Genomic DNA, 25503 nt, shown 5'->3' on the forward strand with positions numbered 1-25503 from the left:
TTAACAAACAACTGTTTCCATTAGTGATTCCTTTTTATTGTTGAAATAAATTAAGTTATATAATATTCAAAAGCATGATAAAAATATATTTTATTTATACAGCCGTTTTGTAGTAGAACAATTTAATTTTTTTAAAAACAGTAAGTACAAAAATAGTTTTCCTAGTATTTTTAGAATTCAAATTGAAATAAAATATTAATTTTCAAAGCATAAAATACAACAGTAATAATAATCATAAATAAAGCATCAAAATTCATAAAAATGGGGATTAATTAGTAAAGTTTTATAAAAATAAAGGTTCATGACAGAGAACATGAAAACAAAAAAATAGGCTAAAAGTTCATCAAAACTTGATAAAAATTCATTAAATAAACTAAGATGTTGTGCTCATCATATACTTCTTTTAAACTTGGAATTAGTACCTGTTGAAAATAAAGAATAAAACTCTGGTAAACATAAACAACTTCGTGAGTTTGTATATATTTTAAAAGAATTTGACAAAAGTATTGTTTTGATGTTAGCAATAGTAAACAAGTTCTTAACACTGCATAGTTTTAAGTAATCTGAAAAAAATAAATGTAAATTAGTATATCAATGTTGTTTGAATTATTTTTCAAATCAAAGTGCATTAGGTAAACATAAGAAATAACATAAAATCATACTCTCACCAAAACAACGAAACTTAAGTTCAAATTTTACAAACTAAACTATTATTACTTCTACTCCGTACGTTTCCTCAAAATTAAAAACACAACTGAACATCTAGCAAGCAAGTCCCTAAAGTAAAACTCGTAACTTACCTGTAGTAGTTGGGCTTGAACGGGCCGGACTTGTTGAGACCGAGGTACTTGGCCTGGTCGTCGCTCAGCTCGGTCAGGTGCGCGTCGAACGCGGCGAGGTGCAGCGAGGCCACGTACTCGTCTGCAAATTGCAAAAGTTTGAATAAAAATATTGAAGTTGCTCGTATGTGCTAAAATTTAAATAGCTGTCTGGAAAAAAACATTATTAAAAACAGTCGTCCGTGGAAATATATTATTCAAGGTATGCGTGTTTGAATAAAATTATTGTTAAAGTAACTCGTTTGGATGAAACAAGTGTTAAAATTATTTTTCTTCATAAGTATATGTGCTGCTGCAATGTTTTATTTTTTGTAATACATTACATCTCGTTTACAATAAAAAAGGCTTATTTTAAGACCTGAAATAATATACGAGGATTTTCTAAACAATGTTGTATACGTGAGTATATGTTTTACCAAAGGAAAAAAAACGTTTTGGTTAATTTAAACTAAACATTGATACACAGGGTAAAAAAAAGTGAAAAACTTCCAAACACTATGCATAAAAGCTATTTTCAATGGAAGGAATTTTGAAAGGAGAAAAAAGTTTTTGATAGAACTATTTTTTTTTGCTTTTGTTTCTACTTTATACGTATAAACGCAGAAACAAATCAATAACTCAATGTTTAAAGAACTTATCAAAATAATATATTTTATTTGCAACAAATAAAAACATTAGTAGTAAGTATATTGAGTTTTCAATTTAAAACTATAAAAAACTAGTATTCAAAAAACTATAAATGTGTACTGTTATTACAAACATAACAGTATTTAAAAAATAACCATTTAGGTTTATGTAAAAACAACAAACACAAGACAAAAACCAAGTTCTCACCCATTTTTTTGGGAAGTAAGTAAACATCTTGCTTGTAGCGACCTTCTGGTGCGTTGAACAGCTCTATCAAAGCGAGTGCCTAAAATAAAATAATTGAGTCAAAAAAATGTCAAATTATAACAAAAATAATAATTTTTGTTCGGGCTAACTGAAACGCTCACGTGTAAATTAGACTTCTTAAGAATGGAGCTTCTTCTAAACCTAAAACATCCATATATATATATATATATATACATATATTTATTTATTTAATTATATAAAAACTATAATTCAAACAGCTGTTTCACACATTGAAATGTAAAATTTCATGTGATCTTCAGTGAGTTGTAGTTTATTATAATAGTGAACAGAAATTTCGATTTTAGAATTTTTTATAGTAATTATGACATAGTAATGGTACAGTTTATTGTACGATTAGTTGAATTTGAAATACGCTGTAAATGTTATTCTATGCTTTTTAGGAAAGTTTAAAAAGGTTTTTTTGGAAAAATGTTTTAAGCTATTAGACAAATTTTTTAGGCTGTTGGGAAAAATGTTATAAAATGCTATAAAATACTCGTGTTTGCCGCTGTGTGAAATAGCTGTTTGAATTATAGTTTTTATATAATTAAATAAATAAATATTAAGCTCCAATTTGATTTATCGAGCACTATCGATCAGAACTTTGTATAAAACCTTTAATATATATACACATATATATATCAATTTTTTTTAAAGATTCACTGGGAAATATTAACAAGAACGAAAAACAAATACAGTTTTAAAAATGGATGTAAATTATGCAATGCGAAATAATCGAAATTTTAAACATTAAAAAGTCAGAATCTATAAACAAAAGAAATGAATTACAAACTGGCTGTATACATTACCGAAAACAACTTATTTAAAAGCTCTGTTAATAATTTTGTCTGAAATCAACTAGCTATTCTATTTTTACGTAACACTTAATTTTGTATAACTCTATTGCTGTATTTACAAGTTTGCTTTTCATTGAATAAAATACTTGGCTGAAGACGCGTATTGAACGCAGAAACGGCTGTCCCAAGCAAAAGTTTATTTTGTGTATTTTAATTATATATATATACACACATAGAATTAAGTTACTTAACTTGATAAATCAAATCTTTCACACTGAGCCCACCTTAAGGGCTTTATTAATAAAAAGGTTAAAGTTAACTTTAAGTTTTACATCTTAGAAATAAACCTTTTTATACACATACATATATTTTATTGAAACTTCACATACCTGCGTGCAGTGGGTGATGCTGAGTACGAAGGAGGGCACGGTGGAGCAGCTGAGGTTGAGCAGCCTCCCTTCCGCCAGCAGCACGATCCGCTTGCCGTCCGGCCAGATCACGTGATCCACCTGAGAACGAACTTTCTCCCACGTCAGCTCTGACGTCTTCAGCGAAGCCTGCGAAAAGTTGAAACACTTTTGCATTGTTGAAGATTAAACAGTTTTACAGTAATCTTCTTTTGAGCCGAAAATTTTTGTTATAAATGAAATTTGTATTTAGATTGTACAGGTACGATGTGCTCAATGTGGGTATTTAAAAAAAAACATGACTGTTTAAAAACAAAACTGTATAATTTTATTTTTGTTCTTATAACTATTCTTGTTTGCAGTGTATAGAGTAAAAAAAGCAAAATATTTTAAAAATAATTTTTGTAAAATAATAATCATTAAAGTATATTTAAAGTTATTTGAAGTTTATTTAGTTTAAAAAATCGTTTTAAATCGACCATTCAAGCTAGCTGACTTTCAAACACCGAGCCAACTTATTCATATAAATTATTTAATCATAGTTAAGACTTAACGATATGTAAAATCAATAAAAGTAAAACAAAAGGTTGCTTTAAAATCTATAGTTTGAAATTTCTTCTGAAAATCAACTTATTAAACTTTTATCAAATTATTTTTGACAAAAATTACTTATAATATAGGTATAATGTAGTAAAATGACATAACTATAAATTAAACCTTTTAACCATTCTGAAATACTACTCAAGCTATTCACAACTGTTTAATGAGTTTATTTAAAAAATCAAACTTTAAAGTTACTAAACAACATCGAGAATTAGAAACAATTTATTTATTTTGATTGTGTGATGCTAACTTCATAACTCATCTCTAATTTAAATCAACTTAAAGTATGTTTATTGGATTAACGATTTAAACTCACCACATCGATTTCAGTGTTGGAGTGGCCCATGTTGCACACGATCGCTCCGCTCTTCATTCTGTCCAAGTGGTCCCTGTTTATCACGTTCTTATTTCCTACAAAAAATATTTCCAACAATAAAAAGATCTGTTTTTATGTTATAACAAACATAGAAAACTGTGTTATACAATTTTTCTATAATTGACTTAATTGAACGCTGTTCAGTGTACTAACCGCAAAGAGGTTAAAGTACGTCAATTTAAAAACCATGCTAACTATATTCAAATGTTACTAGTGGTAAGTTAGTTGTGCTAAAATTATATTAACTCATAAAGTAACGTTTTAAAGATCTTTAAAACTTATATTAATGTGTAAAATGGTTTATAACAATAAAACCCATGGAGGTTTTAAAAACGATTAGCTTAAAAACATTAAAGCAGCTGACATCGTTAAATAAAACTTTAAGCTTGTTTGCAACCAACAAAAAAATCTATAGTAAATGTACATCACTAACAAAATTATAACAAAATTATTGTTATACCTGTACACGTGATGAAAATGTCACCAGTTTTTACGACTTCAGACAGCCTAACAACTTGCATACCTTCCATACTGTTAAGTAAATTAATCTATATGCATAGTTTAAACTTATATAAAACTGATTGACTAATTTTAAAATTTATTAACTAAACACAAATAGCTGTTTTTATAAATATTACACGTTTATAAAACTCAACGTAACAAAACTTTTGTCCTTTGTAAATTTAATTAGCTATATAAGGTATAAAAAACACTTATAAAAGTTGTATTTTTTTGATAAAAAAACTTCTAGCACAACAATTTAATTTATCGTTTTAAATCATTTTGAGCACCTAGCACTAAAAATATGTACTCAATTATATGAATTTGTGTCTAAAAATAAACTTTTATACTGCTCGATGAATTTTTTTAGCATATTTTTTTTTAAATTGTACATTATATATCTAAACTTAAATTATTCGATAGAATAAACTTCTACGGCAAACTAAACCGAACCATGCCTGCAGCGCGCATATGGGATCGATCTCTGTGACGTATATGATGGCGCCGAGTCCCTTCAGCGCGGCGCAGCAGCCCTTTCCCACCTCGCCGTACCCGCAAACCACCACTTGCTTGCCGCCGAACATTATGTCCGTCGTTCGCTTCAACCTGCAAGTATTTGGAGTTCGCTGTGTTTTAGTTGAATGTTTTAACATGTGCGACAACTTCCGCAACATAAGAAGGTTTTAAAGCATTTCGCGATTCAGTAAACAGCTGATTTGTACTTGGCATCATAAAAACAAAAATTATTACATTGACTTCACTTGGTATTAATGCTTTATATACATATATATATATATATATATATATATATACTTACAATTTTACAAGTGTTATAGATAATAACTGTTTAAATGAAATATAAAAAATACCAATATCTTTGAACTTTTCAAACTTAAACTTTTTTTAAAACATATATAAAGTCTACAATGTCATGCAAATGTTCTTATGTGATGAAGAGTTTTTTAAAGTATATATATATTTTAAAGTTCAGTGGGAAATATTAACAAGAACGAAAAATAAATACAGTTTAAAAAACGGATGTAAATTGTGCAATGCGGAAAAAATCGAAATTTTAAAAGTTAAGAAATCTGAATCTTTAAACAAAAGAAACGAATTACAAACTGGATGCATACATTATAGAAAGCAATTTATCTAAAAACTCTGTTATAATTTTGTCTAAAATCAACTATCTATTATTACGTAATACCTAATTTTGTATAATTTTATTGCTGTACTTACAAGTTTGCTTTTCATTGAATAAAACTTGGCTGAGGACGCGTATTAAACGCAGAAACAGCTGTACCAAGCAAAAGTTTATTTTGTGTATGTTATTTCTATATATATATATATATATACAGTTTAGAACAATTGTTAACAATGCACTTCAACTTGGCTAATAAAAAAAGATATTTTAAACTTCATATAGCCAAAAAATAACGATGAATGTTTAATCGAAAATCTTATAAGAATACACAAGCTTTGTTTGTAGACAATTTATCTTGTAAAACCCAACTAACAATTTTTTCAAACCTAATGTATCAAACAATAATAAAACTTCACAAAATTCAATCATTCAAATCATGACTAACCCGTCGAGCACTGATTCACGACATGAGTAGAGGTTGTCGAACTTTTGCTGAAAACAGTAAATAAATTATTTCGAGCCGAACAAAAAACATTGATATAAAATCAGTTACCTTGGTCACAGAGTCGTTGACGTTCATGGCTGGGATGCAGAGCTTTCCAGTTTTGGCCAGCTGGTACAATCTGTTAGAGTTTGAAATTCGTGATTTTTCCGGTATTTAGCCATTTTAAAAAGCAACATTTGTGATTATCTAATGTAGTTTTGCCGGTATTTAGCCTTTTTTTTTCAATTCATAAACTAGCTTTTTTTTTTGGAATTTAAAGTTTACCAGTAAAAGTAGTATACATTATGCACAGCGAGAATAATGAGTAAATCTTCAGTTTAAGAAAAGCCAAATATATGTCCAAAGGCGGTTGTAAACTCTTAAACTCGTTTTACACGATAGCAAGTAATAATATGTTTACTATTACTGACGACGCAGAGAATTAGGGACCGAAAAAATTCAAGTACGTAAAGTTTTGGTAAATAATCAATAAAGAGAAACAAAATCTAAACTTTAACTAAATTATTCATTTTCAAGTATTTATAAAGCTTAAACTTATCTAAAAACAGCTTATAGGTAAGGAACTAAAAAAACTAAACAAAATTTTCAAGTTTTAACATTTTCTGTCATTAAACTCTTTATACACTATTCAATAAATAAATGCTTTTATTTAGAATGATATCGAATTAACTACAGATCAAAAAAAAAGATCATTGTTAAAACTACTTTAATTTATTGTTTTAAATCATTTTGAAACACCTAGTACTAAAATTATTACTTAATTATATGAATTTGTGTCTAAAAATAAACTTTTATACTGTTCGATGAATTTTTCCATATTAATTTAAAAAAGTCATACATTATATATTTAAACTTAAATTATTCGATGTTACTTAAAAGAAAGCATCAAAATTAAAGTTATAATAATTAATTAGACTTAAACTATTCTTTAATTTTTTTTCAAATACCAACTAATGCCAAATTGAAACAAAAATTACTGTTAACTTTGTTGCAAATGAAAAAAATACCGAAAAACCCGTTGTTTAAAATGTTAATCAAAAAAAATTCTTAAATCTTTTAACCTGTAACAACTGGTATATTGAAAAAGATTTTTGGAAATTTTTATTAAAAGCTTCAGCTCTAAAGTCATACTGCTCGCAGTTCATAATTTCATTTCAACTCGTCAGTCGGCCGCAGCCGAAAAACCATCATCAATCAAAAAACCACGCGGCGGTTGCGACTGAGCGACGAGTTGAAACGAGCACGAAACCTCAAACTGGCGGAAGCTCGTGGTCTGATGATCGGTGTGACCTTCATGCCAACTTGAGCGGGACACGTTCAAAATCCACCAAGTCAAATTCGAGAACCGCTCACCGATCGAGGGTCAGGGGTAACAGTGATAGTTAAAATAAATTAAAAGTAAAGAAACAAAAAATAAAACTTATAAAAAAATCTACGGGCGGATTTTGAACGCGGGTGGATTTTTGATAGCATACCGCTTGAGCTCACCAGAGACTTTTTGTTACTCGCAACGCACCTGTGCACTCCGGTGACGCTCTCCTCCACGATTCCCTTCATGCTGCGGAAGACGTGCGGGTACTTCTTGATGATGGAGTGGGTCAGGTCGCCCCCGTCGTCCAGGATCATGTTGGGCTGCCACGGCTCGCCGTCGCCCTGCGCGGGACCGGTGATGCACCGGTCGATGCACCACCAGAAGTCGTCCTCCTGCTCGCCCTTCCACGCGAATATCGAGTATCCTGTGCGGATTGTGTGTTGAAGTTCTTTTGTGACGTAGACAGTTGGTGTTAAGTGCAAACAATATAATATATAAAATAATTGTCGAAAACTACAAACTTGTAAATAATGAATACTTGTTTTTTTCCAAAAAAAATGATACAACTTAAAGTTTTCAAGTTTTCCTTGCAATCTTTAAACAATTTTTAAATATACAAGTTGTTATATTAAAGTTTTGTTCGTATGTTAGATACTAATTCTTTTTTATTAAAACTTTTTATGTAATAAAAATCCTAAATCAATTAAAATCGGTACAACTTTATTTAATGAATTACCAGGTTTTAAAATTTTTACATGGTTTAATTTATTTTATTAATAAAAAAATAAAAAAATATTTATTAAATATTGAAATAACTGTTATCTAGCTTTTTTTTTTTTAATTTTAAAAACAGACATCTACAAATTTATAGTTTGTAGTAAAAGTTCCACTTATCAAATTAATATATTTATTATTTAAATAATCAACTTTGATTAATATAACTTTTAAATATAAAATACCTTAAAATTCAATATTTTAGTAAAGTTTTAAAGATAGTTTGAAGATTTTTTTTCAAAACCTTTAAAATGATTTAGGTTATTACTTATTCGTTTAAAGTGATTTAAAGTAACAGTTTTACTTTCTCTCAATTTTTGTTTGCAATTACTATGTACAACAACGCCAAACCAAACAAAATTGATTACGTTTATTTAATAAAGAATTTCCGTAAACAAGTTGTTACATTATTTTTTGTAACACTAAACAAATCAAGTTTTTTTTTAAGTTGCAAAAACAAACCAGCTTCTGCAAGGCCAGCGGCAACTTCGTTCTGGGTCGAGTAAATGTTACAAGCGCACCATCTAACGGTAGCCCCCAGTATCGTCAGTGTTTCAATCAACACCTGTGTTGATGCTAATTAGATTATTCTGTTATAAAGCATTGTTTAAAATTTTTACTAAAAGAATAACTAAAAGTTTGTATTTGTACATCAGATACTAGAAATATACAATAAAATTATATTTAATAAATACTCTAAATATTTTAAACAAAGTTCTTAAACACAATATCATAAGTAAGATATTTTTGAAAATTTAAGAGCACTGCTGAACTTAATGGGATATTTATTAAAGAAATTAATGAACTCCTTGAATACTTTGAACACTTGTTTCATATAAACTTTAAACAAAATATACTTTCTCTAAATTTACAGTAAATACCCTTTCTCATTTCTATAACCATAACAGAAAAAAATAATTGTTATTTTCCACCACAGATAAGTATAACACATTTAACAGCTTTAGTGTTAAGATATTGGTGACTATTAACTATATAATAAGTAAAAGAAAACGCAACTTCAATAAACTAGATATTCTTCGAACAACTCTTATCAGTAGAATAGAAAGCTGAAATGAAGTAAGATATTTGAAAAACTTATATTAGTTTATAAAAGGGTTGACAAAATTTTTCGGCAAATTTTCTCCAGGTTTTCAAAATATATTCCAGGTTTACAAAGTTAGACGTTTTAGGGTTTATTTCAAGTTTAAAATTAGGTTTACGGCAAAAAACTGTTTTAATAGTATAACGACATTGAAAAGATATCTTAAAGCTTTTTTAAATGAGTTTAAAAAAATTTTTGATGATGGTAAAAAAGTATATCTATACGATAAATTTTTTGTGTCAAATCGAAATTTTACTACTTAACATGTAAAATTTGTTTGAAATTCCAGGTCTTTTTAGCTAAATTGTCAAATTACAGATTTTTCAAGTCTTTTTAGCGACCCTGTTATAAGCATTGGTACTATATACCTTACCTCATGTTAGCTTTGAATTGTGCTGATGAGAATTGCACGAAATATATCTAGCTTTCTCATATCTAGTTTATTGATACTCATCATATAAAAATGTTATTTGTACTGTTATATAAATGTTAATTCAAACTAACAGCGGACTGGGCCGACACGTGGGTGCAACCGACGATTCTGGCGCCCCTCAGCGGCTTGTCCGCGGCCGCCCTCCGCCTCAGGTCCATCAAGGCCGGCATCTCCTGCTGCGCGATCTCGATCTCCCGCCGGCCGAAGTCCGCGTGCCTGATGTTCTTGATGCAGAAGTCCGTGAAGCCCTTCGAGTTGACCTGTGTTGTGAGATTTGTTGAATTTTCGCATACTTGGCTTTTTGAAAAATAATTTAGCGCTTTCGAATGCGACTGATGCCTAATACATAGTTAGATGAAAACCTAAACCTAGTAGACACGTTCAGTTTTGCTACACGTAAAATAGTTGATTGTCGTTATGTGACAAAAACAAATAGTTTTATATAAAATTCACTTAAAAGTCTACTGGGAAAACAAAAGCTTTTGTATTACAAGCACTTTTTCAAAGATCATTTTTTAAATTTGAAAAATAAATTAAACTTGACTAACGCATGGTTTGCTACGAGGCGAAGCTTCATCGTCGTCAGAACTTGAATAAGAAGCTGAAATTAAAAATAAGTATCAAAACAATTGCTGTTAACTTTTTTAACAAAATTAACAATATAACATAGTTATTTCAGATTAGCTAAACAAAATGCGTAAAACCATATTTTGGGAAGTTAAAATGCAGTTAATTGTAATTAAGTTAATAGATTGTTGATAATTTATATTCATTACATGTATGAAGGCTGAAGTAATAACCTACTTTAGAAGTTGTATTGTTATGCGTCGTCATTAAACTTGTGAGTAAGATTGCAAGACAATTTATGACACAATTAGCAAAAATTAATAATTTTAATCAACGATGTATACATATGCTCGGAATATCAATTAAGCTAATCAAATTATAACTACTGTTATTTGTTATTTCAAACACTTGAAATTGTTTTTTCACATAATGTTATCTTAATAGCATACTAAGTAAACTATTAAACTATAATATAAAGTTCAAGTCTACAAATTGAGATGAAAAAAAAATAGAAATATATACAAGCTAGTAATCTAAACTTTGTTACTAACAATATGTTGTTTTTTTATTCAATAAGATTTTTGAAAGCTAAAATAAGAAAACAAATCAAGATAATTTTTTATTTTAAGTCTTTTTAATGACTGTCAAACATTGTAATGAAAAACATATCCTAAAACTTTATATAATAATATCAAAAAAAAGAGAAAATTAAGTACCGTAAATTAAATAATTTTAACAAAATTTAAAATAAAACTAAAAACTACCATATTATTAAAATACTGAATTTCATACTTTTACTTCAAAATTAATGGAACACTTATATTTGAGATTAGTCAGTAAAGTTTGATATAATTTTTCAATTTGAGAAACTGAGAAAAACACTATTTGTTTTTTAATAAACGAAAGATCTCTTCAAAGTGCTTGTATAAGACTGTGACTGATTTTTTAATGGTTCTTACCATTTTTATTTATGTTTATCTAAAATTCAATCCTGTCCGGTCTTTAAAATCAAAAGAGGAAGACTACCTTCATCCCATTTTAATTAATAAAAAAAAAGAGAAATACAATATTTATTTTGAGCCAAATTAAAATATCTAGCCACTTTAATGAAAAAAGTTTTTGACTAAATTCTATGGACAATGCTATTATTAAAATTTTGTTCTAAAATTAAACAGCACCGATTTAAAACTTTGTACATTTATAGTACTAAGAATTAATTGAAAAATTGTAAATAAACACTATGTTGCAAACAAAACAACAAATAATAAAATTTCATGAAATTTTGTTATAAATAAAACAGACGTAATTAATTTTATTTTACAAAAAAAAAACAACGCAATTTATTTTATAACTTATTTACAAAAAATAACTCAGCTATTAGAATAAAATATAATTCTTAAAGGTTCTACAAATAAACAAAACTTCACCATGAGTTTACAAAAAAAGTAAAACAACTAGTACAATTATTCATAAATGACACATGAGATTGTACTATTTTACATAGTTTTGTTTAATTATGCTTAATATTATGAAAGAAACAGTACACAGGTTCGAGATAAGAAACTTCGTAGTAGGTCAGCTTTATAGTTTTCTAAAATAAATATAGAAAACAGCAATTTTTTTAAGAATATTTTAACAGTAAATTTTTAAGAAATATTGTTTATAGTATTGATTTACTAGTTTAGAAATCGTTGCAAAAACTGCATGCTGCAATTTGCAGCCTAATGCTTTTACAACATTAAATTACAACTGATTTCAGCATTTGTTTATACCACTTTCTTTTGTTACTGCTTAAGATAAAGAAATGCTTTTAGATACAAAAAGTTTCACAGGAAATTTTTAAATATATTAATTTTGATTAAGTCAAATATAATATTTTTTTTGTATATTAACAACTATAAAAGACAATGTTCTTTTTAAAAAAAAAAATGAAAAGTTTGATATAGAATATAAAACATCTTTTATAAACTCATTTCTTAGAAATAAAAACTTTAATGTATAAACATGAAAACGAACTGAATTATTAGTTTATTTGAAGACACTTGCAAAATGAAAAGTTAACATATTATAATATTTTACCTGAACTGAAACTGTCCACAGACGAGGCGGATATCGATCTTGACATGGAGCGCTTCTTTCTGATTCGGTCCTCCGCAAAAGACACTTGCTGTAAAACAATATTAAAAATAAATTAATACCTTGGGCTATCTATTAAAGTTTTATTTAATCATTATAGTATTTACATTCGTACTTTATACCCATTTTCATCATATTATCTAAATTTATATTTATCAGTTTCCGAACAATATTTTTACAACTTTAGTTTATAATAATTAAACAACTTCCAAACTACTACTATATTTGCACAAGTAATATCTACTATACGACTACCACTAAAATATTTTATTTTGAACTGGCGAAACCCCATAACAACCGAAACCCTACCGACTCGACCAAACAAGTTTTTACCAACCGAACCGGCGTTATTGTCATACTGCGACACGCTGCTTCCCATGCTGTCCAGCCTGCCCGTCGAGTCCAACCGGCCCTGCGAGTGGTTCCTCGACAGCAGCCGCCTGTTGCTCTTGCTCCTCTGCTTCCTCAGCATGTCCCTCTTCATCTCCAGCTTCTCGCTGAATCCCTTCTGGTCGGCTTTTTCGGACTTTGCTCGCTTGTTGCTTTCGTCGATCGTGAACATGTTGCTTTGCGAGCCGGTCGAGGTCTTTCTCGTCACCGTTATCTTGCTCATTTTAGTCGTGACTTCTTGGTCCGGCGAGGCGAAAACGCTCGCGTTCGATTCCATGGCGCAAAGATTGTTTTCAGAATGCTACATCAGATAACAAGGCCACTTCAGTTGGCCGACAAAAACTGAGGTTTTGTTCTGGGTGGTATTTATATGGCGTTATGGCAGTATTTTTAAAACTTGGTAAGTTGTATGCTGACAAAAATATAATTTACTTGCATATCTAAAATTAAACACTCGAATGTTTTATCAGTACATTTATTACAAAACGTTTATATTTAGACTTTAAGAAATTAAAGGTTTATAAACTTTAAGAACTGCAGTTCAAGTATAAAAATACAAGTACAAGTAAAAAATATATCTGATAACTTCTTTGACAGCTTAAATAAATTTTACCAATATAACCTTTAACTAATTAAATTGGCTTTTTAAGTAGGTTTATATATGAATAACACGTTTGTATAAACCTAAGCTAAAATTATCTGTAAAAATTTTAAAAACAAAAACAAATTAACAAAACCAAAAAACTATCAGTACAGTTTAGAACAGTAGCAAAAGTATTTACTTTTCTGTGCTATAATTGTAAAACAAAAACTTTTCAATTACTGAAACAAAAAATTTTAACTTCAGGTAATAATATTTCCAAAGCACAATATGACTTCTTGTGTATATTCTAGTGAACTACTGAACGATATAAAACCAGCTTCATTAAAAGAGAATAACAAAAGTAAAGATAATTATTAATAAAAAAGTAGTAAAACTACTAAATAATCACATTTGTGCTCTCTTCTTTATTTGAAAGTTTTGAATAAACTTTATCTATTCAATCCTGTACAACAAAATAATACTTTAAGTTTTTTAAAAACACTAGGTAATAGTAAATTCGATTTTGCATCAAAAATAATTAGAAGAGTTAACACAAGCTTGGTAGTTACATTGGTTCTAATAAAACAATGTTTGTTGGCAAAAAACGGCTTAAGAGTTGCAAAATTGAAAACTACAACAAAAATTCACAATGAACAGTTGTAGATCGAATTTTTAACACATGCTACTGTAGCAAGTTTTATCTAGATGTTTTTTCTTAAAAACAGCTTTTCTTACATAACACTTGTTTAATAAACTTTTTATGTATAACAAGAAATAGAAGCTTCATTTTTTACTTACATGTATGTAAACGAAATAACTTGTTTAAACAAAACGAAGATTTTATAATTTTATAGACTTGGTGATTATGTAAAAATATAAAGTTAGTTAAAAAATTAATAAAAAATACACTTAAACTTTAGAGATTGTCTTATACCTAACTTATGCTTTAAATGGTTGCATTTTAAAAATTATATTACCTCTAAATTTGAAAAAGTATCTTAATAACTTGTAATCAATAACAATTTATACAAACATAACTGCTCGCTTAAATCTATTTTACATAAGTATGACCAAAACAAAATGTAGAAAATTCTATGAAACTTATAAACAGTCGTGTTATAACCTTCTAAACAAATATCGTATAATAAAACTAACAATAATAGCATTTTAAACAGGGTTTAGTTCTAAAGAAATCATAAAACTTTAAAGAACTTGTTATTATGTCAAATATTTTAAAACCTAAATGAAATTTAAAAGACTAAATAGTTAAGCAATACTAAGCTATACTAGTAGAAAAACTTATCAAAAAATCTTTGATGTATTCATTGATTAATAAACCAATTAATCTAGCGACTAACTCTGATAAAAACCAATATAAATTACTTAACTATTCGTTGAAATAGATAGCGACTTTAGCGGTACAAGTTATTAAACTATTAACTTAACATAATTTATTAAATGCTTTGCCAACGCTTGTAAGATAATAGGGGAGTAAAAATTGGTCTATAAACTATTATTAAATGCAAATTAAATTTATTGAACTACAAAACTAATAAAAAATAAATCCATCAACTTATAATATTTTTAATTTTGAGTTTTATAACAATCCTAATATTATATTTTGAAATTTTTAGATAAATTAAACATATCAAAACAAAATCCCATAGAAACTGAAAAAATATACACAAAACGTCTTCCTTAACTTGTCAAGCTTAGCACTATTTAACAAAAGAGCTACATGTTCAAAACTGAACGACAGTAAATAAATGAAAACGAAATCACTTTTATATACTTATTCAGTCTCAATTTCTTCTTTGCATATTGACTTAAGCAAAGGGGTTGCGTCAGCAGCAAAACGCAAACAAATCAATACACTTGAAACTAATTCTAGCACCTTGATGCATGTTTTGTGCAAAAGTTAATTTAACCCTCTTAAAACTACAATGACAGCTGCCTTGTGGCTTGCTTCAGTGTACAACTGAAGAGCTCTCGAGCAGAAAACTTTGATGTTGTTTACAAGAAGTCACTTCTGAACAAACTAAAACACATCAACCGTAATAAAGTTTTGATGGTTAAACTAAAAATATATACCATTTTTTACAGTAGGCATAAGTGGTGCAGATAAACAAAAACTAAAGAAAATAATGAGACTAATTTTTAAAATGAAACATATACTTTTTTTAACCGTTTTAAGTTTCTACTTAATTTTTGTTAGTTTATTAAAGTAAAATTTAAACAAAATAAAAAACTAGACGTGCTTCATTCATCTGTATTAAAAACTTAATGTTTGTTACAGTAAAAACAGAACTTGAATCACACTCAAAACAAAAACTTCAACATTAATCACTACCACGAACTTTTTTCATAAGAACTTTACTTACTACAAATTTTGAAAAACTGAGAACAAAGCGCGACTTTAGCTTTGCTTTCAAGCTCAAAATAAGCCAACCATAACTTTATTGTGTTTACCCAGATTTTACTTATATATAAGCAAATAGAGCCTTCATCAGTTAACTTTTAAAAGTCACAAATTTTAGTACAATGTTACTTTTTTATGACTTTCTAAAACAAGCCTAATTATTTATGTTTTAAGCTTAGAGATTAATTAGAACACTAAAAATACTAAACTGATACTGTTTTTTTCTTTATATTTTGGTAACACAAATAGAGTTTTATGCATGAATTTTTTATGTAGATAATGTTTCTTAAGTTTTGAGGAGAAAAGTATATTCAAACCAGTTAAAGCAGAAATACTAAAATGTATTGTATAAAAAAAAATTGAAATTATATTTCACTTTAATGTTTTTGTGAAATATATTTGTTAAAATCAGCAAATTTTTGTATATCACTTAGTCAGTTAGATTAGTTGCTTGGTAGTTAAATTTATACCAATATAAAGAAATAGTCATTAGTCTTATTTTAAATTTTTGCTATTTAGCATCATTCCTCAAAAATATATTGGTATACAATTCAAGTTTTTAAAATAACATCTAAAAAGCTGAAGAGCTAAGTTAATAATTAAAGTGTTATAAAAATTGAAAAAAAACTGTTTCCAATCTTAATATGTAGTTTTCTTGTAGCTTAAAACAAAAAGCTTAAAAGGTTAAATATCAAGTTATCATTATGTAAATGAAACTATCTAAAACGACACTTATCATTGTGTAAACACCCTAGAAGTAAATTCCTCTTCCATCTTAATATGTACTTTGATTAAAGTAGCTAATTGTAAAACTATTTTTCAGAGAACGACTTTTTGTTTTTCTAAAGTTTAGCAAACATTAAAAACCAATTTAATCTTTACTTCGTAATCTAAAGTTAATACTTTAAACTATTCTTTAATTTATTTATTAATTAAAAAATATTATTACTCATACACAATTTATGTTTTTAAATTTCAAAACATAAATTATTATTTATAAACACAAAAAATAATTATTAGACATTTTAGCACTGTAAAATCAAATTGTTTTGTAGTTATATATACATATATATATAATAAGGTGGTTATTCAAACTTAAACACCTTCTACAGAGCCAACTTGAAAGGCTTTTAAATAGTTTATTAGAAAAATACGATTTTAAAATACTAGTACATATGTTTCATAAAGCTAAACGCTTTAATCATCAGCTAGTTCAATTTAAAATAACAAGCACTTTACTAAAAAAACAGATGCAAAAGCTATACAAAAATACAAAAAACAGTATGACATAATATCGTGCATTACAAAAATTCGGTACAAAAATTGATCTTTCCATCTAACTAACCAAACAACTAAATTTGATTAGATACTATATTGAATTACTACATTAAACATATATATGAATATAATATTGTAAAGTTTGAAACCGCATGGTAGTGCCAACGAGCACTCATGTTTAATAACAAAAAGCTCGAGAGCCCCACCAAGTGAAAGCAGCAGCAAACGCGAATGCAGCAGAAAAATGCATCTGCCTTCCATGACGTGCGAGCTAATCTACGTTGCAATAAACTTGTTTGTTGAAACTTGGGTGGCTTCCACTAATCACCGCAAAGTTGAATTTTTAATTAAGTAAACTTTCTCGTGGTTGAGATGTAGCACTTTTTTCGAGATGTGGCACTTTTTTTCACGTAATATTATTTTTGCTCGGAACATCATGTTAACTAAACTACAAAAATCGAAAATATGTGGACCTTATAAAATACAAATTAATGTGGTATATTATCAAAAGACAGCTAACATACAAGTTTCTGGAATGAATAGGTATGAAAAACTAATACTGAACACTAATGTACTATACAAGTTTTTTAGGACCTTCCAGAAATCTCAGTTGATACATGAAAAAAAAAAGATTTAAAACTAAAATTTCAATTTAAGCTCTAACTTAAGATTTTTTCTTTTAGCGTTTAAAATAAAAAGTAAATAATTTATTATTTAAAAGTAATTAATCTTAAATTCTATATCATTACTTTTTATCTAAAATGCATATCTATGCTAAAAATACCTACATTAAAAATAAAAAAGCTAATAAAAACAAAAATGCTAAAACATTGTGCATATAAGTTATTGCATTCAAAAAAAAAATTAAACTATTTAAACAAAATCATTATTACAACAACATATGTTTTTAAAATAGGGTTGCAGACTCCTTGCTATAATTGTACTGTAAATTCATTCTATAGTAAAAATACAAAAGCTTTTGTTAATTAATACCACGATCATTTATTGTAAACACTTTGCAAATGTACAACAGAAAATAAATTCATAACTACTATAGTTAGTACTAGTGGCGAAAATCATTAACTTCTGGCTAAACTAGATAGTTCAGCATAATTGAACATTTACACTTTTTTAAATGCATTTAAAAAACCATTAAACTTACAGTTGATCTTTAATTGAAGCAGTCAAATAAAAAACTAGCAAATGAGTACAGAGCCTAAGCCTGGACTTTTGTATGCCGTGAGACAAGCTCAAGTTTACATAAGTTTTGATCATACCAATTCGATCATCAGGCCACAAGCCTTCGGTTGACTTAGACCTGGGTTTTGTGCTTATTGAAGTTTGTCAGTCAGCCGCAACCGCTTTTCGCTTGCGGCCGACTGCCGAATTTCAACAAAAACCAAAACCAGGTGCCAGTCTACCAAAGGCTTGTGGTGTGATGATTGATTTGGTATTATCAAAACTTACATAAATTGAATCAATACAAAACTACTACAAGATCAAAATAAATCTGTATTGGTTCCTAAAGTAACCTAATATACAGGATTTTATTTATCAAAAAACAATATTTTTCCAAATTGAGTAATCAAATCATTTGACCAATGCATTAAAAAAATAGTAGTACTGAAAAATTAAAGAACGTTCTAAAATTTATTTTGGCATATAAACACTTTAACAATTAATACTTTTTCGAAATATTTTTATCAAAAAAAACTACTTTGAACCAATAAAAACTAATTGTTAGTTTTTAGCACACAATGTTGTTTATTGCGTTTCAAACATTTTAATAACACTAATTTATAACTTTTGTGTTATATTCAGCAAAAAAAAAAATTTATTAGCAGTTATATATTTTATCTGAACATAATATTAAGCACGATTAAAAGAAGGTTAAAAAATAAAACAATATTGTTATAAAGTCACTCTAAACACTGTTCAAAATTCAGCAAAATTCTGGTCTTAAATATTTTTTACTTTTATTTACTTATTTTTAAACTAAACTAAAATTTAAGTGGTATATGTAGATTTTTATGCAGATCTACTTTATTTAAACTCTAATAAAAGTCTATATTTTAATCATGGTAGTTAGGAATTTTTATTATTTTTAATATAAAATTAAGCTAAATCATGTAACAAAACTTGAAAACTTTAAATAAATTCTTAAAAAACCTTTGAACAAAAAAAAGTCTGCTAGACAAACAGAAAAAAAAACTTTTCATAAATAAGTATTACACTTTTAAATAAATGTCAGCTTTCCTGTTCGTTACTTTTCTTTATAAAATAAAATACAATTATTTAGTTTTTTTTATATTATATTGATCATTCAATAAGAACAGATTTGTATTCAATCATGGAGTATTTATCATAACTAAATATTTTTTTTTGTGCATTTTTTACAACTACTGATTCATTATTTGTTTTGTTTGTTTACAATAGAACTTAACTTGATTTGAAATGTTATTTTTTATCATTTACTCTCAGGTTGAAGCTTTTTTTAATATTACAGTAAAATAAATGCATTTTAAACACAAAATGTTCAGCTTAAAAGAGAAAACTTAATTAGCTGACTAATGTATAAGGTCAATGTGAAATTACACTATTGAACATTTTTTGACATTGTTTTCTTTTTTTTCTGCTCTTTAATAATAATAAAAACTAATATAATGTATGCTATTTAAGTGTTGTATAATATACCTGAAGTTTATTTCCCTAAAGTATTCACCTGTACACAGTAGAGCAAAGATTGAGTTTTACTCATCGTTGTATAATTAAAAATAGAGCTGTTTTTTAAACTTCAACTTGCTTAAATTTTAATAAAGTGATATTCCTTGACTATTTTCATAAATGTTTATATTTGCTATCTATAGAGATAATTAAATTAATTTATAACACTAGTTTTGAAAAATATACATGCATGTAATTAATACAATATGTAAAAAGAAATCAAATATGATAAATAGTTCCCCATGCCAAGTTAAGGTAAACGCTTGGGAGCCACTGATGAATGTAAAACATTATTTTTTATAGCAAAAAAAAACTCACCCTAATGCGGTTGGCAATTTCTGGTTGGAGACCTTTGGTATTTGAACTGGCTTGTGATGACTTTTGTGCTTCTAGAACATGTTTGCCTCGTGGGTTGGAGCTTTTCTGTTGACTGTCATTTAAAACTTTCTTGTTAGCTGTTGGTTGGGGCACTTCATCTTTACCCTTACTAGACATTTTCATAAACCGATCAGTTAATCTTTTGTTGTTGATTGTATTAAAATAAATAAAACTAAAGATATATTCTGCAAACAGTATTTGATAAAATATCTAAGAACATAGAGTGAGATTTGACAACAAGAATTAACTTTTGGTCCTAAAACTTTAAAATTTCTAGTCTTGGTAAAAACAAATATAAGAAATTTATTTAATTAAGTCACATATATTCTAAAGAAAATATTTTTTCAAATACTCTTTTTTCAGAATAAAAAAATATCAAAATTTATCAAAGTCAAAGCGAGTTGAAACATTGCATTTTATTTTGCAATAATATAACTGATTATAGCTAGAAGCAATTTTTTGTAATAAAAAATCTTTGTTACTTATGGTTAACCATGAAAAATTATGCTTTGGTTTATGGAGGCTTATCACAGTTTGTTATTATAAACAAAAAAAAACTTTTTTATTTCAAATTATTTTAAAAAATTTAGAGATAAACTTTATCATAAACTAGTTTTTAATTAATTTGTTTTATAACTTAATTAAATATTGCTTATATTAATTTAAAAAATAACTCTTAATAACAGCAATTTTATGTATTGGGTCTATATCTTTCTTAATAACTGACTTATTTCCTTTATATATTTTAAAGCTTTCATCGAAGACACTTTATATAGCTTTATAAAAATCAACTATCATTAAAAAAAAACTACTAGTATTTTTATTGTACATGCGAAAAAAAATCATTTAAATTTAGTTTAAACCTACAGCTTCCAACCAATCTTCCTCAACTTTCAAATAAGTTTTTAAATCAGCTAACTAACATATTGATATACCATTTGCAACAAATTTTTGAAAAATTTACTTATAAATAATTTCTATTAATATAAATTAGTTTTTGTAAATGTGTAACTATATTATTGTGTTCAATATTTCAATTTTTTAATTATAAGGTAAATATCTAGTACAAAAATTTATTTGAAAAAATTAATAAACATGTAATTTAAACTTTACTTTAATACTGAAAAAGCTTTAAAAAGTATGAAGTATGTTTTCCTTTAATTGTTTTAGAAACTTATAATTTGGTTAACAAAAGTTTTTAGTATTGTACTAGGAATCTAAAAGTTTTAGAAGTGTTACTTAATAATAATATTAAAGGAAGGTTTTTAAACGCATTTATATACCACTTGCAACTAAGTATATAGAAATTACATATTTTTATTTTATAAATTATTTCACAAACGTTTTCAAAAATATACAAGTTACATTATCAAATGGTAAATTTTAATAAATTTGAAAAAAGTTAGGTTAGTTAAATACTTTAAAAAATAAATTTAAATTGTAATGTATGAATAAACTCAAATAAATAAAAACTTTAGAGTCTAGCAAGTAAAAATTAAGTATAGATATGTTAATTAATAATTTATTAATAGTTTTGCTTTTTCATTTAATGCTATTTGCATTTAAATGTTCTATATTTTTCTATTTATAGTTTTAAACTATGTCAGAGTTTTGACAGTGTGTGCAATTAAAAAGATGGCCAAATATTGCGCTGTTTTTATCTATTTTATTCTGCAGTGGTCTGTAATTTGTTGAAAGACTCGTCAGGATGTACATTTAAGTTTTGAAACAATGTAAACAAAGCTAATTCTACAGCCTGTAATTGATATTGATTGAGAAGAACAACCTAAAGTAAATACGCAAATAGCATTAAATGGAAAAGCAAAACTATTAACAGTTTATTAACTAACATATCTTTACTTAATTTTTACTTGCTAGACTATAAAATTTGTATTTATTTGACCTTATCATAAATCATAATTTAACCAATTTTTTTAGTTGTTTTACAAACCAATATTTTTTTTTTATTCATTTAAAATTTTCCACCTGATAATGAAACTTGAATAAATTTTAAAAAGTTTGTGAAATTAAATATAAATAAAATGAGTAATTTCTATATACTTAGTTGCAAGTGGTAAATAAATGCGTTTAAAAACCTTCCTTTAATATTATTATTAAGTAACACTTCTAAAACTTTTAGATTCCTAGTACAATACTAAAAACTTTTGTTAACCAAATTATGAGTTTATAAAACAATTAAAAAAAACATATTTCATACTTATTAAAGCTTTCTCAGTATTAAAGTAAAGTTTAAATTACATGTTTATTCATTTTTTCAAATACATTTTTGTACTAGATATTTACCTTATAATTAAAAAATTGAAATATTGATCAAAATAATATAGTTACACATTTACAAAAACTAATTTAAACTAATAGAAATTATTTATAGGTATATTTTACAAAAATTTGTGCAAACATTTAATTTCACTAGAGACATCTTTTAAGTTATATGTGACTAATCAAAAGTATACAAATACATGTAATGAATACAATAAAAACATTAATGACTTTTTAAAAATTGAATTAAAAGGCCTCAAAAATTCCTATTATTATAATTGCTTAAATTGTCATTGTAAGTTTATTGGCCAAAGCTGGACCTAAGGATCAAAACCTGGGTCACTTTAACTGAAAGACACATAAAAAAAACATTAAAAAAGAAGTTCACTATAAATAAAATTTAAATACATTAGTTAATACTTGTAGATAAAAACAGGGAAAAAAAAGTCACATTAAGAATTATATTTATACTAAACAGTATAAGCAATTTAAAAATATACACCAAATCACAAATACACTAGCAATATTTCTTCAATACATAAATAATAGTTTTGTACATCAAAAGTATGGTAACATTTTATCTAAAACCAATTTTTAAAGCTTTAATTAAAATTTCTCAATTCTTTCATTATAAACTATATGATTTGAGAGCTTATTTGCCAATTTAAGTGAACCATAAAATAGGTTTCTGCAAAACAATATAATTTAAATGATGTCTGGATATAAATTTTTGTTACTACTTATTAATAAGTAACTTTTTCATAACAAAAACATTGGTGAAAGTATACAGAGCCAAAGCATGGACTTATGTATGCCATCAGATAAGGTCAAGTTACATTCAACACAAGCGTACTAGGTGTCTTGCCTAGTGGACAATGAATCAAAGGTTGCACGGCAAAGGACAATGCTGATGTCACTGATAAATACCAGCAAACGGTTGCTTTATATTACAGCATGATAAACTGTTTTTGTATTGATGACTGCAGGTTTTTGAGTTGTAACTGACTGAGGAGTCCTAATGAGGACAAAACCTGTCTTAGTCTACTAAAAGTTTGTGGTCTGATGATTTAACTGGTATGATCAAACCTTTGTTAACTTAATTTTTTCATAAGGTTCAAAAATGGTTTGTAAATTAATTGTATTTTCATCACTAACTAGTTGAAATAAATTAATGAAGTCAAATTCAAGTCTTCTACATTGTAAATATAATTTGATAGTTTTTTCTTTAATGTGTATAAGAAAGATGATTAATATTCTTTTTTAAGTATGGAGACCAGATTAGCATGTTGTATTCCAACTTAGGACGAATACATAACCACATACAATTTTTCAAGAACAGCTACATGGCTAGATTTAAAACTTTTCTTCTAAACTAGAAAAAGTATCTTGAAAAATCTTAAAAAGATGTAGTAGGTGCAGTTTTGTAAGAGTAAATAATATGATGGTTGGGTTTAAAATTTTCAGCAACAAAATTTTAAGATCTTTAAATATTTTAGTTAAGGGTAAATTGTTTATTTTCAAGTTAGTAGATTAAAGGTGTTTTTATGAATATTTAGAAGATAACATTTACCAGGATTCAAGTTTAATTTTCTTTCTTTTAGCCAACAATAAATCTCATCTTAAGATATTTGTAAAATTATACAAAGTTGTTCTAAATTTTTAATCTATTATTTCCTAAATAAAACAAAAAACTTTGTGAGTATTTCAGCACAAGTCTTATTTTTTTCAAGCGCATGTGATATGTAAAACTGAAAAGTTGTTATTGAAAAATATGTCTTTGAAAGGGAGTTGTGTAAAAACCAAAAACTGTGAAAGTTAAAATACATTTATTTAAAACTTATGATGTACAGTTCATACGTGATATTTAGTAACACAGAGTATTTTAGAATTTATTTAAAGTTTACAAAGCAAAGCTCTTAAAAGATAAAACAATAAAAACTACAATAGTTTTACTACCAAAAAACTTTTTAGATATCTTATATACCTGATATAAACAATTATAACATGAGTGATCGATTTGGCTGAAATAAAGTTGTGGTAAAAAGCAGTTACAGATATATAACTTTTTTCAAAATAACTGTTTCCAAACTAACAATTTTAATAGAGCAAACTGTAGAAAACAATTGCATTTTACTTTTTAGGCTAAAAAACTGATTTTTTTATAATTTGCAGACTTTTTTTTTTAGGGTAGCCACTGTTGTTTTCAATTTCTTTACATTTTCAATTTTATTCCAGGTTTTTTATATTAAAATTATTTTGTATTTGTATAAAATTATATTTAAGGTACAATAGTTAAAAAACCACTACACATTCTATTTATATAATATATCTAATGCTTAATATCATCAGGGTAAAATTTCTTCAGGCAGGTTAGGAGGGTTTTTGGCAAATTTTCCCCAGGTTTTCACCTGAGTTGATTTTTTTTATTTTTAAAACACTGGATTTTAATCTTAAAATGCTTAAGTTACAAAATTTTCAAAGCTGTTATTACTACCCCTATGCCATCAAAATACAAAATTTATAAGAACATTTAAATAAAAAACTATTTTTAGCCAAAATTCAAAAATAAACATTACTATTTATCAAGTTGAACTACCTTAAGCAACCAGAATAATAACAAAGGAACTTAATACTAACTTAAGTTTATAAAGGGTCTTAAGTCATAAAAACTATCATGAGGTTTACAACAAATACTAAAACTAGCCTGAATCAACCTGATATTTCAAAAAAGCTCAAACTAGCTTGAGTTGGCCTGAGTTTTTCATAGCTTCTTAAGGGCCTTAGTTTTTAGGGTTAGTATACGGAAGTTTGCAAATTAGACTGACATTTTCTTACCCTTATTGGTTAATGCCAAATTGAGCTTATTACCAGATGAACCTACACAACATAGCTTATAAGTTTGGTTTTATTGGCATAGCCTATTAGTAGAAGAACTTTTTACTACTTTTTATATTTTTAAATTATCAGGGTTGCCACAGATCAAGCTGAGAAAAATTTCCTGACTTTTCTAAATCAAACTCTTAATTTTAACTTATTTTAAAATACAGATTAAAACAATATT

General features: G+C 26.9%; 1 protein-coding gene across 2 annotated transcripts; it reads right to left on the reverse strand.

Moving 5' to 3' along the window:
* Nucleotides 1-82: 82 nt before the first annotated feature.
* Nucleotides 83-20343, reverse strand: LOC145831205 (S-adenosylhomocysteine hydrolase-like protein 1). 2 transcript variants are annotated; one of them, XM_082938343.1, is made up of 15 exons: nt 20103-20343; nt 12334-12421; nt 10236-10288; nt 9759-9947; nt 8615-8717; nt 7583-7802; nt 6115-6184; nt 6007-6053; nt 4871-5023; nt 4377-4447; nt 3857-3951; nt 2920-3087; nt 1674-1752; nt 801-921; nt 83-422 (listed from the first exon to the last, which is right to left on the reverse strand). In XM_082938343.1, the coding sequence occupies exons 1-15, from the start codon at nt 20283-20285 to the stop codon at nt 416-418; spliced, it is 1647 nt and encodes a 548-aa protein (XP_082794469.1). In that variant the 5' UTR covers nt 20286-20343; the 3' UTR covers nt 83-415. The 2 variants fall into 2 exon arrangements, with proteins under 2 accessions (XP_082794469.1, XP_082794468.1); XM_082938342.1 differs by lacking the exon at nt 20103-20343 and adding an exon at nt 12728-13213.
* Nucleotides 20344-25503: the final 5160 nt, after the last annotated feature.

The sequence above is a fragment of the Thalia democratica genome, chromosome 3 (assembly GCF_965202585.1).
Source record: "Thalia democratica chromosome 3, ktThaDemo2.hap1.1, whole genome shotgun sequence".
Classification (NCBI taxonomy): Eukaryota; Metazoa; Chordata; class Thaliacea; order Salpida; family Salpidae; genus Thalia; species Thalia democratica.

Excerpts from the sequence above, each read along its gene's own strand:
- LOC145831205 (XM_082938342.1), bottom strand. The coding sequence starts at position 13,057 with ATGGAATCGAACGCGAGCGTTTTCGCCTCGCCGGACCAAGAAGTCACG. Across the intron at positions 8,718-9,758 it reads ACGTGTCGGCCCAGTCCGCT|GTGTTGATTGAAACACTGAC; the intron begins GTTAGTTTGAAT and ends GCATCAACACAG. Across the intron at positions 4,448-4,870 it reads ATATGCGCGCTGCAGGCATG|TATGGAAGGTATGCAAGTTG; the intron begins GTTCGGTTTAGT and ends TTTACTTAACAG.